The sequence below is a fragment of the Oreochromis niloticus genome, linkage group LG6, assembly GCF_001858045.2.
Source record: "Oreochromis niloticus isolate F11D_XX linkage group LG6, O_niloticus_UMD_NMBU, whole genome shotgun sequence".
NCBI classification, from domain to species: domain Eukaryota; kingdom Metazoa; phylum Chordata; class Actinopteri; order Cichliformes; family Cichlidae; genus Oreochromis; species Oreochromis niloticus.
Window position 1 is genome coordinate 34,124,947 of NC_031971.2, and position 19,506 is coordinate 34,144,452.

General features: G+C 42.7%; 2 protein-coding genes across 3 annotated transcripts; both read left to right on the forward strand.

The window, feature by feature from the left end:
- The first annotated feature begins 192 nt into the window (after nt 1-192).
- On the forward strand, nt 193-3,144 carry LOC100693725 (nuclear factor interleukin-3-regulated protein). The gene is made up of 2 exons (XM_003453808.5): nt 193-1,006; nt 1,402-3,144. Exon 2 carries the CDS (start codon nt 1,474-1,476, stop codon nt 2,683-2,685), a length of 1,212 nt encoding a protein of 403 aa, XP_003453856.1. The 5' UTR covers nt 193-1,006; nt 1,402-1,473; the 3' UTR covers nt 2,686-3,144.
- A 4,529-nt stretch (nt 3,145-7,673) lies between these two features.
- Nucleotides 7,674-17,022, forward strand: nfil3-5 (nuclear factor, interleukin 3 regulated, member 5). Of its 2 annotated transcripts, none has more exons than XM_005458562.4 (2): nt 7,674-8,198; nt 13,066-17,022. In XM_005458562.4, the coding sequence occupies exon 2, from the start codon at nt 13,624-13,626 to the stop codon at nt 15,451-15,453; it is 1,830 nt and encodes a 609-aa protein (XP_005458619.1). In that variant the 5' UTR covers nt 7,674-8,198; nt 13,066-13,623; the 3' UTR covers nt 15,454-17,022. The 2 variants fall into 2 exon arrangements, with proteins under 2 accessions (XP_005458619.1, XP_005458620.1); XM_005458563.3 differs by lacking the exon at nt 7,674-8,198 and adding an exon at nt 8,205-9,818.
- Nucleotides 17,023-19,506: the final 2,484 nt, after the last annotated feature.

Genomic DNA, 19,506 nt, shown 5'->3' on the forward strand with positions numbered 1-19,506 from the left:
CTGATAAATTCTGGTAAACTTCTGAACAACTGGACCCTCCTGGGAGGAGAAAAAAATGCAAGTTTAAGGTATGTCTGCTACTTTTCAGGCCAGGAAGCTACATTGATATTTTATATACAGTCTGTGAGTTTTAAAAAAATGAAGGAAGTCATTCCACATTATTAATCCAAGTGCATGTTTCATGCCTAAAATCAAAATGGTAGACGATGTCAAGTGACCCATGGTGATCAACTTGATGCTTATAGAAAGATACTTTACAATAATCAAGCCCATAAAAAGAAACTCCAAACTGTCTCAAACCCTTCTATCAATAATCATGATGAAACTTATCAGTACCAAACGTATTTTAATTTAATATGAGAAGTTTTACTTATACTTTAAAACCTTTCGACATTTTAATCTTATTTCTATTGCAAACATGGAGCCAAAAATCATATTCGCCCCCTGGTGGCTAGTTGCAGTACAAGCCATTAACCACGCCCCCTCAGTGTTACTCGGTGAGATAAATTAAACTATAATTTAAGTACTTAAAGCCTAAACGTAGAGCTTCTATCTTATTAAGCTCGTGCATCATCGTAAATGTGTTTCTGATAATTTGGCCTCCTTTTTTGTCCTCTAGTAACCTCAGATGTGTCAGTTATGATCGGAGTCCCATCTCTGCGTGTCAGTCAGACACGTCACACGAGAGTTACAAGCGCCGCAGGTCACAGCTGCCGTGGAAGTATAAATTTAACAAGCCCATCAGACTTATTTTCTCCCTGCCTGACTGTTTTGACTCGGCTGGCTTCCCGTTAGGAGGAGGAGGAGGGTGAAGAGAACGAGGAGGGGGAGGAGGAGGAGTGTGTTACCCGGGGTGAGGTTCCGACCCTGGCTGAACCAGTGAGCGGGGAAGGAACTGCAGGGAGATGCGGTGTGTTGAGGAGCGGAAACATATGAATGACCGGCAGAGATTTGCAGTCTCCTCTCCGAGCCAGAAGGTTTTTATCAGTTTGCAGCTGCTTGATTTGTAAGTAATATACATTTACGGCTTTTAAAGTAACCTTTACAGTCGTTATTTTACCCTGTTAAGATACGTGTGCTATATTTTATTATTCTGTGTGGGGTAAACATGAAGAACTAAATGACCCATTACACAGTTATGGCCATTTGATGGCAGTAAATCAAACTTTTCATGTATAATTCGGACAGAATCAAATAAGACATCTGGGATTTCTAAGTTTAAGTGAAGGAAGATTCGTCCAGCTGTTACGTTTGTAATTATTCATTTTGAAAGCTTTTCCCTTTAAATCTTTTATTTAAAAATATTTTCCTGCTAACATTAATTTGACAATCGGTTTAAATTTTACAACATTACAAATTTTCATCTCACCACGTGGATTCTTATTTTTTTTTCTCCCCTAGGTGGAGCCATTACAGCATATTTCACCGGGAGCTGCCAGCCCTACAGCTCCTTGCAGTCAGGAGTGTGTGAACATGACGGGTCAGACTGTGGGAGGCGTCATCCAGGATCTGTCGGTGCCCTCTCTGCTGGGTGTGGGGTCCAGGCCTCAGGGGGAGACCGGCTCCTTCACTGAGGAAGCTGTTTCCATCCTGACCTCCACAAGCCAGCTGGCCCGAAGCCTCCTTGGTCACACGTTTGCCTTCAAACGCAAAGACAGCTTTAACAACGCTGAAGCCATGGCTGGCAATAGCTGTGACGAAGACAGCGGTAATAATGCACGTCGCAAACGGGAGTTCATCCCCAATGAGAAAAAAGATGATGGCTACTGGGACAAGAGGAAAAAAAACAACGAGGCAGCCAGACGCTCCAGAGAAAAGCGCAGAGTGAATGACATGGTGCTGGAGAGGCGGGTGATGGGTCTGCTGGAGGAGAACGCCCGCCTCAGGGCCGAGCTGTTGGCCCTCAAGTTTCGCTTTGGGCTTGTTAAGGACCCTTCTAATGTGTCCATCCTACCATTGACTGCACCCTTCTGTCCTCATCCCACCCCCAGATCAACAAATCACTACCAGGCTCACAGTGATGGCTCCCCATATGTCGGCGCACAGGCCAGTGCCAACACTCACCAGATCCTCTCTCAGCCTCCGCAGCAGGGCACCATCTATGGTGCGAGAACAGCTGAGTTGAGTCATAGTGGATCGCAGGAGACTGGGGTTGTGACCTCATGTGGCTCAAACGTGGGTAGCCCTGTGTTTTTTGATGACACACTGGGTGAATGTGGCAGGCCTTCTCCGAGGGATGTGACGGAGGAGCAGCAGTGCTGTGAGAGTCAGTATTTAAGCAGGCAAGACTCATCGGAGGGTTTGAGGAGTCTTCCACACAAGCTTCGTTTCAAAGGCCCTGGGGGAGGCAGCAACGGAGGGGAAATGTCTGCATCACCTGACAGCAGGAATAGCGGCCTGCCTATAGCCATGGTGGGACCAAACATCCAAATGAGAAACCACCAGCAAGTGGGATGGGACAGCCAGGTGGAGAGCCAGGCTTCTTGGTCTAGAGAGGATGCCTGGGGTGTGCAGTATCAGGGTTCAGCTTCGGGATATAATAACTCATCTTTTCAGCAGAATTCAAGTGACCACAGATATCCACCAGAGGATAACAGCCTCAGGTCGCAGATCAGCAGTTTGTCCCAGGAAGTGGCTCAGCTCAAGAAGCTCCTGTCTCAACAGCTGCTTCCTAAGATGGCCTAAAACTAGATGAGGGGACAGTCAGATCCACACCATATTTCTCCAAATAATCAAACTCATTTCCCCAGAGTGGGATGGGTATAAGCAGCTACCTCTGAAATGGCATGACATTTTTTAGTGGCCTGTTTGCTCCAGTGATGAACAATACATCAGGAGCAGAATTTAAGAAAGTCATTACGTATACACAGCACTGTATATATTGGACTGAAACACAAGAATGAAGTGTCCATCATCTGCAAAAACCTCTATCTCATCAGATTCAACCTCACCTTTAGTCTCTTCATATTTCGAGATACCTGGCACTTATTTTGTGTGTAAAATTAAGTTGTTATTCACATGACGTTTTGGAGTGTACTGTGGTTTTTGTGCCATTCACTATCGTAACATCGATGTTACTTTTCAAAACTGTGAGTGCACTCAACTGTGTGGAAATAAAATCTTGCTTTATGTTAACAACTTTGAGCATTTTTCCAAACAAGAAATTGCAATTTTTTTACTACAATTTAAAATCACAAACAATCTGCATTTAGTTTTGCACTCACACACATCCGCATCTGTTTATTAATCATCACAAATAAGTGTCAAATTATTACATTAATCCTAACCTAAAAGTTTATATCTGGCTTTTAATGCTAAAACCAAGGCTTAACCCTCAAACACACCTTAAAGGGGTTTTTAAGGGTGCGTTTGAGGGTATTTAATAGTTTAATTGTCTTTAATTGATATTTAATTGTCTTTATCTTTGGCTTCCTTTGACAGTCAACTTAAATGTTGTTTGGACAAGTATTCGACCTGCATATGCACAACCACAAACACTGAAAACTCCAAATAAAATTAGACTGATCGTAGTTTAACAGTGAATGACTGTGTTGCATTTTTCTGAATGACAGATATTTTTAAGAAAAGGGTTTTTAAGCCACATTTGGCACTAATGCTACGCACAACAGGAGCTATGGTAGGTGTGGCACTGGTCCTGTGTAGGGTGCACTGCGCCAGACTATGAATGCTACGACCCGGCTCAAAAGCCGCAACATAAATATGGAGACTAATACCAGAATTTTACAGAGACGAGGTTTTATTTTAAATAACATAACAAGTTAGCTAAAAAGCTGGTACCACTAAAACAAAAACTAGTGAGCCTCCATGAAAGCCTGCCTCAGGTATGCCTTCATCCACACCTGACTAGGTGTAGTCAATTAGCTGCAGCTGAACACTCGTGCACTGCCAATGCAAAGAGATTAGGGGCTGCAGAGGGGCATAACAACCAATGTGTCACAAGTTTTCTTCTTTCCATAAACTAATATCATTTCAGTTTCATTTATGGCCTTTCCTCCTTTAACAAAGACTTTAAAACTGTAAACACCACCTCACTGTTGATCCATTTGCACTGAGCTAAGGATACTGAAATAATAAATGGGACAGTGGAGTGTGGGACAGTGCTGGGGAGAGAGGGGTGAATGCAGGGAGAGCAGTGTGACACTGCATGAGTCATCTATCACGTCAGCAGCAGAAAAGCTATTTTTAGCCTTGAAGCAGCTGCGGTGGAGACTGAACGACCCACATGGAAGTGAAAGATATAGGTTCAGAATACATTAGTAACACCAGAAAACAATAGAAATGAGCTCGCAGACGTATGAAATGTAGTGGTGAAACACACTCTGAGAACAGCACAGAGCCAGAAAGCAGTTGTAGATAAAATGAATGATTACATTTTGTCTCAGAAGATGACTGAATGGCATAATTCTGTATTCTTGGAAAAATCCATTTTCACTTTTAGTTTATGTTTTTTACCAGCACCAGGTGGCGCCAAGTGTCTTTAGCAGCATGCTGTATGACTTTCATTCAGTCATTCCATTCATTCACAGCAGTGTTACTCCTTTGTGCTTACTACAGTAACACATGCTGCACACGCGCAACAACAAGATTTGCAAAGCATTATTTATTGGCTTCTTTATCCCCACAAAGCACAGTCCGAGTGTGAGGTAAGAAAACAAAATGAAAGCAAACTGAGCAAGCAAGACAATTTTGCTCGCTCATTTTTTAATAGCACATTTCATTTCAGGTGGAAGCACAATGAGCTGCACAAAGCATGAGCTATAATGGAGTTTACAGTCACAAAACCATTTAGCAAACAGACATGAGTAAATACATTATTATTATTAAGGTGAGGGAAGGGAGGTGTGGCATACGACTTGTAATAATTAGAAAGTCTAAAAAACCAACCAAAAAACAAAAATAGTAAATTGGATTCAAGAGTTAAATCAATATGAAAAACAGGAATTTAAAGAAATCATAATTAAGACAACAATAGACCAGCAATAAATGGTACGATAAAAAAAAGCAGTGGTGATTTAGTAAAAAACAAACAGTAACAGTACTAATAATAGTCATATTGACCTCAAAAACTGTGGCTTAAAGCTGAAATATGAGGTTATCTCTCTGCAGACCTGTGCAGCTACAGAGACCCATCCTTTATGTCCCGCTTCTCTCGCTTTCTCTCCAACAAAACCACAACATACTCATGAGATCTTTTGTCTGTGATTAGACTGCTACCACCCCACCCCACCACCACCACCACCCCACCCATACCATAAGCCATATAAGATGGAGTAGAAGGGTTGCTAGGCAGACACCACCACACCACAGTTGCCAGGGGAATGCCTGCATGCAGAGGCAGCTAGAGAAATGGAGGAGTGTGTTGGGGGTTGGTGGTTCTAAATGAGGACTGGTGGTGGGAGGGGGAGGAGCTAGACAAGTTCAAGGCCGCTGTTTCCCCTGCATGGTAATGGTGGTGGTGGTGGTGGTGGTGGTGTGTGTGTGTGTGTAACTGGTGTGCATGTGTGGATTCAGATAAAGCAGGGGGAAGGGACACGAGTGTGAAAGTGGCTTGGAAGGGGATGTGTGTCTGATACAAAGCAGGGCTGACGTAACGGTAGATGAAATATGGTGAGGATGAGAACAACAGGCTTTGTGGGATAATAGAAAAAGCTTCTATGCAGATTCCACTTCTTGTATAGAGAAATAAAAATGCAGACAAAAGAAATTTATGATCATTTTTAGTCTGTGAGAATTAAATTCTGCCTTACTGCCATGAGTTTTAAATTAAATTATTTAAAGTGAGATTATTTCACTTTAGGGTTTTGCAATAACAGAAATTATTCAAAAAATCTTTGTGCAATGATCAAATATAATGTAATGAAAAGCTTAATGAATATAGAGTTTATGTAAAGCTTTAAAAAAAATAAAGAATAGTAAAAATCAATTACTACTGCATCCAGAAGAAACAGAAATTAATGCTAAAGTCAGCGTTTGCAGTTAGAAACAAAACAGATTCTACATTAAACTCGTGTCTTTTCAGGACAAACTGATGTTAAATTTTTCCAAATTTTCCATTTTCATGTTTGTCATGTCTGTTTGTGCAGCATAAGCCATCCAGTTATATTGTATTCATAAAAATCCTTACATCAATGAAAAAGCAACATGAATAACAGTGCTGCAGGGGGTTGAATGGTCCCTTTAAAATAAGAGTAATTCAAAAATTGCCACAGCTTTCAACACAATAAAACTGATACTTTAATGTGTAAAACAGTATGACAGCTGGTTCGATAGAAGGGTTAAGATTAGGGTTAACAAACTGCCTCTCCGTGCATTCCCCAACATGCCTTTGCAGATACAAATGGCCCCCAAGATCTAACACATACACACAGACTCATTCACCGTGGTATTGTAGCAGTTATCCAAGCATTGAATTTTTATATTAATAGCCTTTATGCAAAAATCTGTTGCATATATGCTTAAAAACGGAACATGCATTTATGTGGGTATAAATTATAGGGAGAACGTGCAGGTAGAAGAGGTAAATAATTACAGGCCTGGATTTAAACTCACTGGCCTGTGGTTCCAAAGAGAAGGAAGGAAGGAAGGAAGGAAGGAAGGAAGGAAGGAAGGAAGGAAGGACAGAAGGAATTAGAATAAGAATCAGAGTCCTATTTATCATTGTAGAGGTGCAATTCTCTCAGTGAAAAAGAAAACACAGTCACTCAGTAAAATTAAAATTAAATTAGAAAATGTATAAAAATATAGGAAGACAGATAAAGAAAGATGAATAAAACAGAAAGACAGAAAAAGATCAATAAAAAAGAATATAGTAAAGCTGTTACTTTCACTCATATTTCTTACTCCACAAAAAATGTTAGAACATAGCTAAATATAATAGTGCATTGTAGTAACAGTAATAGTACAACTTGTTGGAACTGAGTTCAAACTCCCAAATTTGCAGGCAATCAGTGACAAAATCCATAAAGTCTTCATCTGTAAATAATTGAAAAAACTAGTGTACAGCATTTCCTTTGGCATACAATGAAGTCCAGGTTAGCCCTAAAATGACATCTTGTATCACAAGAAAAACACCTGAAAACTGCTTTTTGCTTCTTTAAGTGAACATACCTAGTTACTAAAGCACCCAATGTGCTCCTATTTTGGCAGAAATTGTTTTGGATCAAATTAATAATAATAAACAAATAAATAATACAGAGAGTTCCTCTGTTGTGCAATATATGGCTTATGGACCTTCTTTATATGGATCATTGGGACTTCAATTGGCAGCACAAAAATGTACTTTTTGTGCAGTTTCAACAACAACAGACATAAAAAGTCATTTAGATCATGAAGGTTTCCAAAGTGGGTCCAAGAAAAGGCAACAACAGACAGACAGAGAATTAATTCTATCGTTGCTGCTTTATTAACTACTTAGTAGTTACTATGTATTTATTCAGTATGAAAAAATGCTGTAGGTGGTAAACAAACAACAGTCATTATTATGATTTTCATGAAACTTTTGTTTCTAAATCTGAAGCCCATGTGTAATACGCTTCATCGTTTTCAGTTAACAATGAGTGTGTTTTCCTCCCTCTTCTTTCGTTTCCTTGGTGTCATTCGTTTATTTATACGGGTGTTTTTGATGATTAACAGGTCGTGCTGTTGTTGGGCCATGGCGTCTGTTTAAAGGCATTCGTGGCCTCGTTAGAAAATTAAACCAATCCTGTAAATGAGATGACATTACAACGTGGAGTAAGGATGAACCCGGAGATTAAGGGGCGGGCAGGAGAACAAAAAGAGAGGGGCTAATAACACACACAGAGAGGGGGGGTGAGAGAGAGAGAGTCTCGCGCGGAGAGACAGGGGACAGAAACGTGACTAGGCAGCCTAAGAGCTGTTATGCAACTGCTGACCTACTAACACATATTTCTGGAAAGGGAACCGGAGAAACTGGAGCAAAGTGTCCTGCAGCGCACAACACACGGGCAGTCCGAGCCAAAAGACAGAAAGGACATCCAGCCGACCCACTGACTCAACGACAGCTGACCCGAGCAGCGACAGGAAAAGGAGAAGAAAGTTTTTTTTTTTCCTCTGTCGGGAGGTTTCTTCTAAAGGGACACGGGAAGGAGGAAACGGGAGCGAGACAGCTTTTGTGTCGGGGAAGCCTGAATGTTTTCCTCCCTCTCCTGCGTGGAAAGGTAGGTTATAACTGAGCGGTTGGCTGCCGTGTGCTGTTTCTACCTGCTTATTTGCATGTTTTTTATCATTCTGTGCGGGTAGATACGTCTCTGGGTGTGTGTGAGTGTGTTTTGAGGCGAGGACGTGATGCTCATGGCCGGTTATTGTTCACATGGCGACTCTCGGCTGCGCCGGCAGATCCCGCGTCCCTCCGTGACTTTCAGCCGTATGCGGCTCTTTTTGTGTCACGTAAAACACGCAGCTCGCCGGGCAAGTGCGATACTTTAGTTGGCGTTTTGTTGCCCTTTTTGATTCTTTGATGCTTTTACGAAACACCGAGTCCGCTTGGTAAAAACGTGGTTGGCCGTATCGCCGCACACTATGAGGTCAATGTCAAGGCGATGTAATTTCCTCTCATGGTGGTGTTTTCCAGGGAGCAGGGGGCTGCTGCTGCTCGGCTCGGACTGCGCTGTGTGGTCAATACACCGTATTAGCTCCTGCACGTGGCATATTGGCATGATGTTTTTATGTAGGTCATTGGATCAGTTCAGTTACCCAGATATTGGCAGCCCAGCTAATGCAAAGGCAAAGGCTGGGATTAACGCATGGCTGTATATAGGTTATGAATTAATTTGAAGGTCTGTCGCAGATATCTGTGGAAATCTCATGTCAGAATAAATGATAAAAGAAAAAAAACATATTTTTTGAACGAGTGTTGGACAAAAGATTTGCAGATAGGGTGTGTGTAAACATATGTTAGGGCTTTTTCTCTGAGAAAGATTACTTGGTTGGGGTTTGGGGATTTATTAAATAAATGCTCACATGGAAAGGGGGGAAATGTCTGATTTCTATTCAAAGTGGGCCACTGGGTGATTCTTTTTTACTCATAAGGTGTGTTAAGTAAAGCACAGAGCTTTGCTTTGAGGGAGTTGGAGGCTATGACATAACCAGCACACAGCAGGGAAAAGCAATAAATAGCAGCTCCCTCCTGGGACAGAGACGCTTTGTAATTGATTCTCGTTCCCACCCTGCACTTTTTCCCTGTCATTTATATCTACATTAACAACAAAATTCTTGCATCTAAAGAAGGCATTTAGCCAGAAAAGCTGCTATCAGTGATGTAACCCAGCTACTCAGTGTCTGCGAGCTATTTTTAACTTGCTTAGTCTTTTTTTTCTCCACCACAAAGGAAGCACGGAGCAGAAAAAGCAGAAGGCTGAACCAGATATAACACTGTTTTCTTTTATTTTTGTGTCTCAAACAAGATTCCAGTGAGGGCTTAGGGAGACCGTTTGTAAAGTTAGAATAACAAGTGAGCATTCAGGATGTGATGCAATGTGTGGAAACCCCTGTCTGGCAAAAGCAGGCACAGTTTTGGTTAGTCCACCTACTGCCAGCTGGTCTGGTTTTAGAGCCACTGCTCTGTCCTGACCAGCTCTATGAATATAGGTCAGACTTGTATCTGGGTGAGGAGACGTGAGGTTTAACAGGGCAAGCGGTGGACTACTTTGGCTGCTTTGTCTGTTGCTCTGAGGAATACAGGAAACACAGATGGCAGAAGATTTAACTAAGTTCAGCTTTTCCATGGTTTTGGCAACTTTTATTTTTTTACTTTGCAAATCTGCACTTATCTGGTGAATGTAAGTAACAAAAACTTTTGACACATACTTTAATGCAAATCATATTTGACTAAAAAGAAAAAAGGCTCTTGAAAGTACATATTATAGTACATATTAATAAAGAATTTTCACAGATAACTGAATCGAGAATAATTTGTTGTCTTTAGCCCACAGTTGAAAGTGTCATTTAGTCACATGTTACTTTGGGTACTTTCTAAATGGCACGTAGTCGTATATGTCCCCGTAGCTGACCTGGAATGTCTGGATTCCCGTCTCTTAGTTTTGTTTAACACAAAGCCGCAGGGCAAAATGGTTCCTAGCTGGGGCCCCTCCACGTGTGTGGTGTTGGATCATTTAAAAGATGGGGGAGAGGAAGAGGACGGCATGTGCTTTACTCACGCTTGCCTCAGAGGGGGTCAGAGGTGAAGCATTCCTCTCGGAGCGGCAAGTGTCTGGGAACTACTTCAAAGTTGTGTCTCAGTGAAAAACACAGAAACAATCCGTACAGTAGCTGGAGTGAATAATTCTTCTAAATGGGAAATTAGCTTCTGCAGAAAAAGCCAATTAGATTATACCATGCTGAGTATCCCTTTATTTTCTAGCATTAGTCTCGGGTAAGGGAGATTGGAGGACATTCAGAGACTTTAACCTGTAGCTCCTGCTTCTGTGTATTATGCATGTATTACACAAGCTTTTCTCTGTAGCAAGAGAAATTCAGAGCACGTACACTACGAGCAACAACAGCAGCCCCTCCCCTTGCAGTCCTAAGAGAGAACCTGTTATATGTGAATTTGGCTGCAGAGATGGGTGTGTGCTCTGACGTCAATGCTGTATCGCTCACTATCAATTTTCATCTGCTGCCGATTCTTATTGTTATGTGCAGCAAAAGGTGTTGCAACGTTTCTGGAGCGGACAGGAATTAATGTTGCGTGAAAATCACCGAGGCTTTCGTAATATGATTTTTAGGCACATGACGTATTCAAGTGGGTCTCTTTTATTGCTCCCGCTGCAGATTCTGTAAAATTCCTCTCATGCCCCCCCCCCTAAAGAAAAAATCTCTCTGCTTCTGCGTCTCTCTCCCTCACCTTTCTGTCGCTCTATTTTTAGAGTGCACTCTAATACTCTCTTTCCCTCTCCTGCCCTCCCTTCGTTGCAGTCCCACTGACCTATTTTATGGCGCACCGTCAAAGACAGGAGGAGTGTTTACCGCTTAGCGTCGTTTCTAGGTCACTGGGACAGCATAGACGTATGTGAGCTTCCTTCCCACCCTCCTTTGTCTCGCACCCCCCTCCCACCACCACCTCACAGACACACACACTCTTCCTCCATGTCTTTACAAAAATTATTCAGGATTGGAAAGGGGTGGGTGGGGAGGGGTCATCCTACGTGTTTCCACATCTGTTGCCATTTGTATTCAAAGCGCTTATGGTCCAGTGGGGCTTTACATAAGTTTTTTGAGAAGAAGAAGAAGCCAACAAGACAGAGTTGGGGGGGGGGGAGCCAACTCAATTATAAGAACAGCCTGCAGCATATCTACAATAGACCTTGCCCCTGAGTTACAACATAACACATGATTAAATAAATGGTTAGCTATTCAGGGCAGCTTTCAAGCTGTTCCAAGGTCACACTGTGTTTTTTTTTTTTAAAGCGAGATTATGTAACAGGGTGACTGACTCACAGTGAAGAAGAAGAAATGCAGTCACCGGTCGGGAGAAGAGATCACTAGATTAGATAGTTATGCACCACTGTCTTGTCGGTACAAAATGAGTGGTTTGTTATAGGAAAACAAAAAAACACAATAGCAGAGGTAGATATGAACTTGTCTTGTTCGTGAGAGCTCTTGTTCTCCTCTCGTTGACTTCGGTCCATCGTTTACATAACAGGAACAGTCTGTTTCGTTTGGCTTTTGTCTCATTTAAGGCTTCACTGCACTGAAAGAACACAAGGCAAATATCGAAGCAAAACCGGATCTGCTTTCTGTTTTGGTTTTTAAATTCTTTGCAACGTCTTATTTTTACTAACAGTAGGACTCAAATAGGACGGGCTGCGATAATAAATCTGTAAATCTACATAATAAAAACATAATCAGTAGAATTGCATTCATCGAGTGAAAAAGCAGCAGAGAATATTCAGCGGGGATTCCTGTGTTCCTAATGATAGAAGAAGGTCATGTTTGTGCGCTGTTTAATTCCGTTATTGCAAATGAAAAGCGACACCAGAGCCATTGTTGCCCACAGGCAGAGTGACCTAGATTATTGCATTTGCTCAGTGTGTGTGCGTGTGTGTCGTAAAAAGGATGTTTTTATGTTTGTAAAGGACTTCAGGGCCCTGTGTAATGATGTGTTCTTAATTAATGCATATCATCTGTGTAATCCAATGGAGTGAGTGAGGCAAAGAAAAATAAGGGCAGATCTAGTTATTACATAACACACCACTACTGTCAACATCCGCCTGTGCTGCGTTTGCCATTGTTTTTAACTTTGCAAGACAGGTCGGGTGGGCAAGGCTTCCTGTTGATAAGATGTTGACACCGCACAAGGAAGTTCAGCGGCTTGTGGTGTTGAGTAAATTCAGTCAGTGAGATGAACTACCAGAGAAGCTGTGGCAAAAGACAAACCCCTTTTTGCCCTCTTCCCCATATTTTAGAAAATGAAATCTATAAGTAGAAACTATAAATGCACAGTTTGTGTTGTCATTTTACAACTACAGTAAAGCAGAATCAGTGTGCAGATCACATTTGTATCCTTCCTCCTCTAGCTCTTTATCTGTCAGTCTCTGCAGAGCTGGCAGCAGGTCAGCCTGCCTCAGCTCTAGTTATGTGACGGAGCTCCGTCTTACACAAGAGCTCTGCAGCAGGAGCAGCAGGAGCACATACACATGTTTATTCCCAGACTCAGCCCTGAGTGTGTGTGTGTGTGTGTGTGTGTGTGTGTGTGTGTGTGTGTATGCCGCTACCCAGACTCTGCATCCAGCTTCATTTTCTGTCTGAAGTCAGTCAAACACAGACAAGAAAGAAAAACACTGTCTAAACCCTCGGGGGTTATGTCATAGTTTTTTCTGTGCTGGCTGAATTAAACTGAATAGACAGTGTATTGATCTCAACCCTTAGCCTGAAAGGACCCAGAGTAAAGCTTTGTACTACAGTTAATAAATATAACCTGAACTGACTTACATGTAAATACATGTCACAATGAAGTAGAGTGATTTTACAGCTAATCTAACTCCCTCTCTGCTTCTGTTCCCCTCCCTTCCTCTGTCACTGTTTCAGTAACCCATTTAGTGGTCGACTAACGGCGGCGTTGAAGCTGGATCCTTAAGGAACCCAAAAGTAGACAGACTGACCTACATCCCGTGTAAGACACTGAAAGAAGCAGGTCAGCTGCCTGACAGAGATCACAGCTCTGCTGAAGATCGAGGAAGACACTGATAAACTCAAAGTCACCCCAAACAAACCTCCAGAGACTACTTTGAACTACTTGCCGAGACAACTGGAAAACCGTTTGCACAAAATACAGTTTCTTGTTTTAGATTCCTTGCTCAGAACACTACTTCAATGTCTGAGGTTTTTGTGGAGTTCCACCTCTTTTTAATCTTCCTGGCTAATTTGGACACTTGAACATTTCGATATTATAATTTAAGTAACAGAAATCAATGAGGCTATCGTTTCGAGGAGCACAAATACCTCATCCAGAAGTTTTCGCTGAACCTGCGACATAGGTCAGACGTCTTAGTAACAAAGCAGAAGGCTCATATAGTTTTACATTTTTCCCTACCCCCCTTTGCCCTTTGCTAGAGTGATACTCTAGCACCCTGCGGGGAAGAAAAAATGGAAAGTCTCAGTATACACCTCCCATCCACCAGCAATAACAGTGCCGAAGATGGCGACAGTTTTTCCCCTTACAATGGGAGCCTCCCATCCCCTACTTCTGAAGGAGCGGTACGGATTAGCCGCCAGGCTAAAGGTAGCAAGCCTACCGTGACCTCCCGTCGCAAGAGAGAGTTCATTTCTGATGAGAAGAAAGATGCTTCCTATTGGGAAAAACGGAGAAAGAACAACGAAGCAGCCAAGCGCTCAAGAGAAAAGCGTCGTCTCAATGACATGGTGTTAGAAAACCGGGTGATGGCACTGAATGAGGAGAACGTTCGTCTCAAGACGGAGCTCCTTCAGCTCAAGTTGCGCTTTGGCCTCATCAGCACAGCCTCCTACATGGAGAAAAGTCAGCAAATCTCCAACAGCGCCGCTGATGGAAGCACTGGCGGCAATGGGAGCAGCGCCAACGGCACCCCGAATGGTAACGCCTACCTCTCAAGCAGCGGCTACTCCAGCGCGTCCCAGGTGATGCTGAATTCAGACTCATCAGAAGCTGAACAGTCGAGTCTCGGCGAGCGCCACTCCACGCTCCCCAAATATTCCCCCCGTGGCTCCGTGTCTGACATGTCTGACAGCTCTTCCAGCCCTGAACCCATGGGCTACAACATAAAGAAGGAGCCCACAAGCATGGAGATGGCTGGTCTGGAAAACAACATGATTCCCAGTGGGATCCCTAATGGGATCCCCAATGGAATGCAGAATGGGGCTTACCACGGCAGCCACAGTGCTCTGGTTTCTCCTCACCAGCAAAGCCCCCCATTAGCTGAAAATGTCATGGACTTCCAGCAGCAGCATCATCAACAGCAACAGCAGCAGTGCCACATGGAGATCTCCAACCCTGCTCCTCAGGCCACCTCAGCTCAAAGGAGCGTCATTTTGTATCGCTCCAGCAGTGGCTGTTATCCCATGGAGAGCCAGAGGTCGGAGGAGCAGCAGTCCCAGCAGAGCAGAGCTACTCAACATTGTCAGGACACACTGACTTCCAAGTTCTCCGACTGCTCAGTGACCATCACAGAGGTCGCTGAGAAGCTGGAGAGAACAAAGACCTTGGACTCTCCACAGTATGAGTACACCAACGGTCACTCTGAGTCAGCAGAGGAACTGCAGCAAAGGTATAATCAGCAGCAGCACGACAACCACAGTCTTCAGCACACTGAAAACCACCAGAACCCCTTCGCCCCTGATCTGATCCACAACAACGAGGAGGGGAGGTCCTCCTTCATACAGCACAATGGCTACCTCAACACACTGGATGAAGAGCCCCCGGTGCTCACCTATGAGGGAGGTCCCCAAGCTGATGGTTTCTATCAGGAGAACTCCTCTGCTAAAGACACTTGTTCAAGTGATGGAGACCCTCGTAGCTCTGATAAGGAGGGCTCCACAGATGATGAATCCCCCTCCTCATCCTCCTCAGATATCAGCAGCTACCACCAGAAGATTGAGGGAACTGGTGGTTTGCACGGTGAGTGCCAAGCCGAGGTCAAAGCCACCGCCCTTCCCCACAAGCTCCGCCTCAAGTACAGAGCTCTGTCCAATGGGGCATCCAGAGCGCAGGTGGAGGGACTGGTCAGCACCTCGATGTCCCCTTCTCCCACTTTGCCTCAGCATCCTTACCTAGCTCTGTCCAGCAACCCTCACAGTGGCAACAGCAAAGATGCTGAGAATGAGCCCGAGTATGCGGAAGAAGTCAAGTGTCAGGTGAATGAGAGGCCAGAGTTTAAAAAGGAGGGAGGTAAAAAGGGATCCAGCGGTGGGAGGGGTGGGCGCAATAAGAGGCGAGATTAAGGACAAATAGGAGCAGCTGTTGTCTGCAGTGGACAGACAAAAAAGAACTGTGACTCACATTGGCACCTTGCGAGGTATAAAAGAAGCCAGTGATCAGTGTGAGATGTAGTTAGGATGTGATTTCACCATCAAGTTTCACTGTGTCACCTGTACCCCTTCCTGTACTCTCTCCTACCTCCCGCTTATCCCTCCAGGTAGATTAACGAGGGATGTGACAGAATGAAACTCTTCAGAGCTGGAGTTTGGGATATTTCCCTTGTGGAAAATTCAAACATTATTCAATTATTCATTATTGTAAACTGCCTTAGTGGCTGGCCAGTGTTTATTGTGGCATTATGGGAACATTCCTTTAACCAAAGACACACATCCTTCCTTTAACATCTCCCCTTTTGGCAAAGAGTTACATTCTTCCTCCCTCTCGTCCCTCTTCTTCCTCTCCATTCTCTGAACCATCTGCACACAAGTCCTCTTCACTATTGAAGCACTTAGATTGTATATTACTGTGACATATAAATTTGCATATATGGAATATATATTTTAAGAAGAAAACTGTGGCAAAAACAATAAAAATTAAAGCATTGGGATGTGGAAGTCGTAGACTTTAAAGCGATCAGCTTGTTTGTTGTTTCGAGACACCTTGTACAGTCCTTCTTTGTTTAAAAAACGCCTCAAAGTTTCTCTTTTACTAAAAGTATGAGTCACAACTTGTAAAAAAAATTCAAATAAGTGAGGTACCCTTCTTTTTTAAAAGTTTGAGTTCAGATCGGGGTCCTTATTTAGACGATCTGACCTCTTTGACGCTCAAAGTTGTCAAAACAAGCGAAGGCCAGTTACTCGCATATCAGTCCAGGCTATGCAGACACACTTTCCTGTTGGCAAGCACAAGGTGAGCCTTGTTTGCCGGCCATCCAACAGAAATCAATACGTCTTCATTTCAAGACAAAAATCGTCTGTCCAGTAAATGAAATGGCTCTCCAGTCACAACCAGCAAAGCTGCTCTCTCTCTTCATAAGGTGCCTCTTTATTGTGTTGTTCCTTGTCCCCACGTTGGCAGCGTCTTAACGATCCCGCTCACCTCCGCACTGAGTTTTAGCAACTGTAGCTGCAGTAGATCATAAAGTATGTACAAGTTTAACTGTTTCACTTCCTGGTGCCTGCCTCTGGCCACTATGTATAAATGTAAAGTTGTCTATCTCTTGTATACTGCTGTCATTATTTTATTATTGTTTTATTAATATTATTTTCTGTTGTATTCGGTTATTCTTTTCGCTGTTATGTGTATTTTTCTGTCATTCACTTGTGTCATTTTTGCTCTAAACTCTTTCTGGTTGTGCTGTGTATTTATTCATGCTACCCTTTGCCCCAGTTACTGTTTGTACTCTGTGTTATTGTAAAACCTTTGCTGAAAAGCTTTTTCAGAAGAGAAAAAAAAATTGAATAAAGCTTGGCCAGAAGTGATTATGTAATGCTATACTTCACGTGGATATGCAAATGGTTAGAAAAAAACACTCATTTTCGATTGTGAAAGATTCAAAATGGGGGAAAAAAAATAAAATGTTGTTGAATTTATACACGTCTCTTTTGGATTTTTTTGGAGTTCTTATGAAATTTGACAGGAAATTATCCAGACAAGCAGAAATCCAACTAGCTGATTCACAGAACTCAGATGGTCACTTCCCAGTCTGCCAGCACAGCTCGCTGTGAGCTGACAAAGCCAAAAAGAAAAAGAAAAGCGGAACTGCTTCAACACGTCATCACTTCATACTGTCGACTGGCAAACATTTACTGACTGTGGCACATCAGTACAGCAGGGCATCTGTTGGCTAACCCAGATCTCTGTCTGAATATTCATGTGATATATTTATACTGACAGGTACACACTAAACATGACTGCGATGGAAACCAAAAATGTCACCTTTCAAAGTCACGCCTGCTCCCAGAGAGTATTTTATTCAGCAGATCAAATATAACAATATAAAATCAGACCTATTGCTTTAATTAATTTCATTTAAAGACCAGCTAGGAAATAAAGCTGACAAGGAATACAGTGTCAGTGCAATTACAGTTTGTATGCAACAACTAATAGCAGGTAGCATTTAACCAAAACTAGGCAATAGTCTTGAAGTGATTTAGTGAAGCTACACCTACAAATATTTTATATTCTGCAACCTCAGTTCATTTTAAGCTTTTTAGCTCAGTGGTTTTAGTTTTAGGGACCAGATTGTTGAGGGTTTTGCCCATTTATTGGTCCCATTTACATGGAGGTCGCTGTTTTTACACTGTGTGCCACAGGAAAGCACAGACGAAACTTGCAAGTAGCTTTTGAGCACTATGGAGCATTTAACAGCTCTTGTGCCATAAATTTACCATAAAAACAATCCTAAAAAGAGAGAATCGCAGGTAATATTGCAAAGAACACAAGTCAAAATTAATGATGCAGCTATTGTATATGTAAATAGGAACTGGTTAGCAAGTATGTGTCACCAGTACAGCCTTGCCTCACTTAAAAGTCAGACTAACACTTCTTACAGATACTCAGCTGAAATTAATTTTCATACTGCACATTAAGCTGTGCAGTATGAAACCTCAAAGTCGAGGTTGCGATAAATTCTGTTTCTGGTGTTGTCCAGAATTGCTCAATGTAATGAACCAATTCTTGTTTTAGTTGTGGAAATAAAGGGAGAAAAAAAGTGTTTTAATGTGCAACAAGCCAAAACAAGTTACACAAGTCTCTTGGGAGAAAACTGCATCAGACTAAATGCTGACATCTCTGAGCCATCCTGCCGTTAATGAAACACAAGCTAATGGGAACAGCAGGCTGGCATGCTGAGTGCATGCCACTGACATGGGTTACATAAGAGCCATAACAAGAAGGAGAACCTTTCAGATAGAGAGGTGTTGCAATGTGAAGGGAACACCCAAGTTGCTAGAGAATCTCAAGAGAGAGCAACTCTGGTCTGAAAAGGTCAACAAAGATGGGAGGAACCCCAGCAAATATCTCATGAACATGTTTTCAGCCTCTAAGTGGTTCACATTGTGCAATTTTATGACGCAGATTCGCTGCATCCACAGCACATAATGCTTGCATGTGAGTTTCACAAAAATGGAAGAAGGATGTAAGCAGCTGACCACAGAGTGACCTGCTGTTTTCAGCAATTTGACACTCTGATGTGTTTTTACTTCAGCTATCCAAACCAACCACCAACCGACTCTAACAAGGTGACATTCCCGAGAAAACCGCAGTGTCTTGTAGTTCGCGCTCCAGCCACCCCCAATTTCCTTCCTCTCCTCCCTCATCCCTGTCATCAATATCGCTTGCTCTTTTTCTCTTATCCCCTCCTTTTTTTCCCCCAGCACATCTTTGAGCTGTAAAAGCTGCTTTGTATTGTGCAGAGGCTTGTGAAAACAAGCCAGGAGAGTAAAAGTAGGTCAGCGAGGAGGGATAGAAGAGGATGAAGAGAAGAGGGTGAGGAGTGAGAGAGAGAGAGAGAGGGAAAGAGTGGGGTTATTCAGAGTGGAGGGAGACAAAGAGAAAGGGGGAAGGAATAGAATAGAGTTACATCACATTCCTCTACAGCATAAACTTGAGCAAACTACTCAGAAAAAGCACTCTTGCTGCTGCCTGAGGCAGCAGGTCAGTAGCACACAAGTACACAAACGCAGAAATGCACAGTTACACACTGGAGTCAAGTTTGTGTTTGCATCCAGCTGACATTTATAGATATACATGTATAAAATGCACACACACTGGAAAGCTCTGAGAGATTTATTATATTACAGTTAATTCGTTCTTTAAAGTAACTGATGCATATATATTTTACTTCATTACATAACTATAGTTTGAGCAGGTGGATATTTTTGTCTGCGAAATTCAATCTCCTGCAGGAATTTGTAAATATCCACCTTGATAAATGTCACTGCAACATTCCCACCGAGTCAGAACATCTGATAGTGACTCATGAGCTAGATACTCAGCTCTGATGTGAGTTGACCTCATTTCAAATTCTAGTTTATTTTTACCTGACACAAACTCCACAGACTCACCTACCTGCC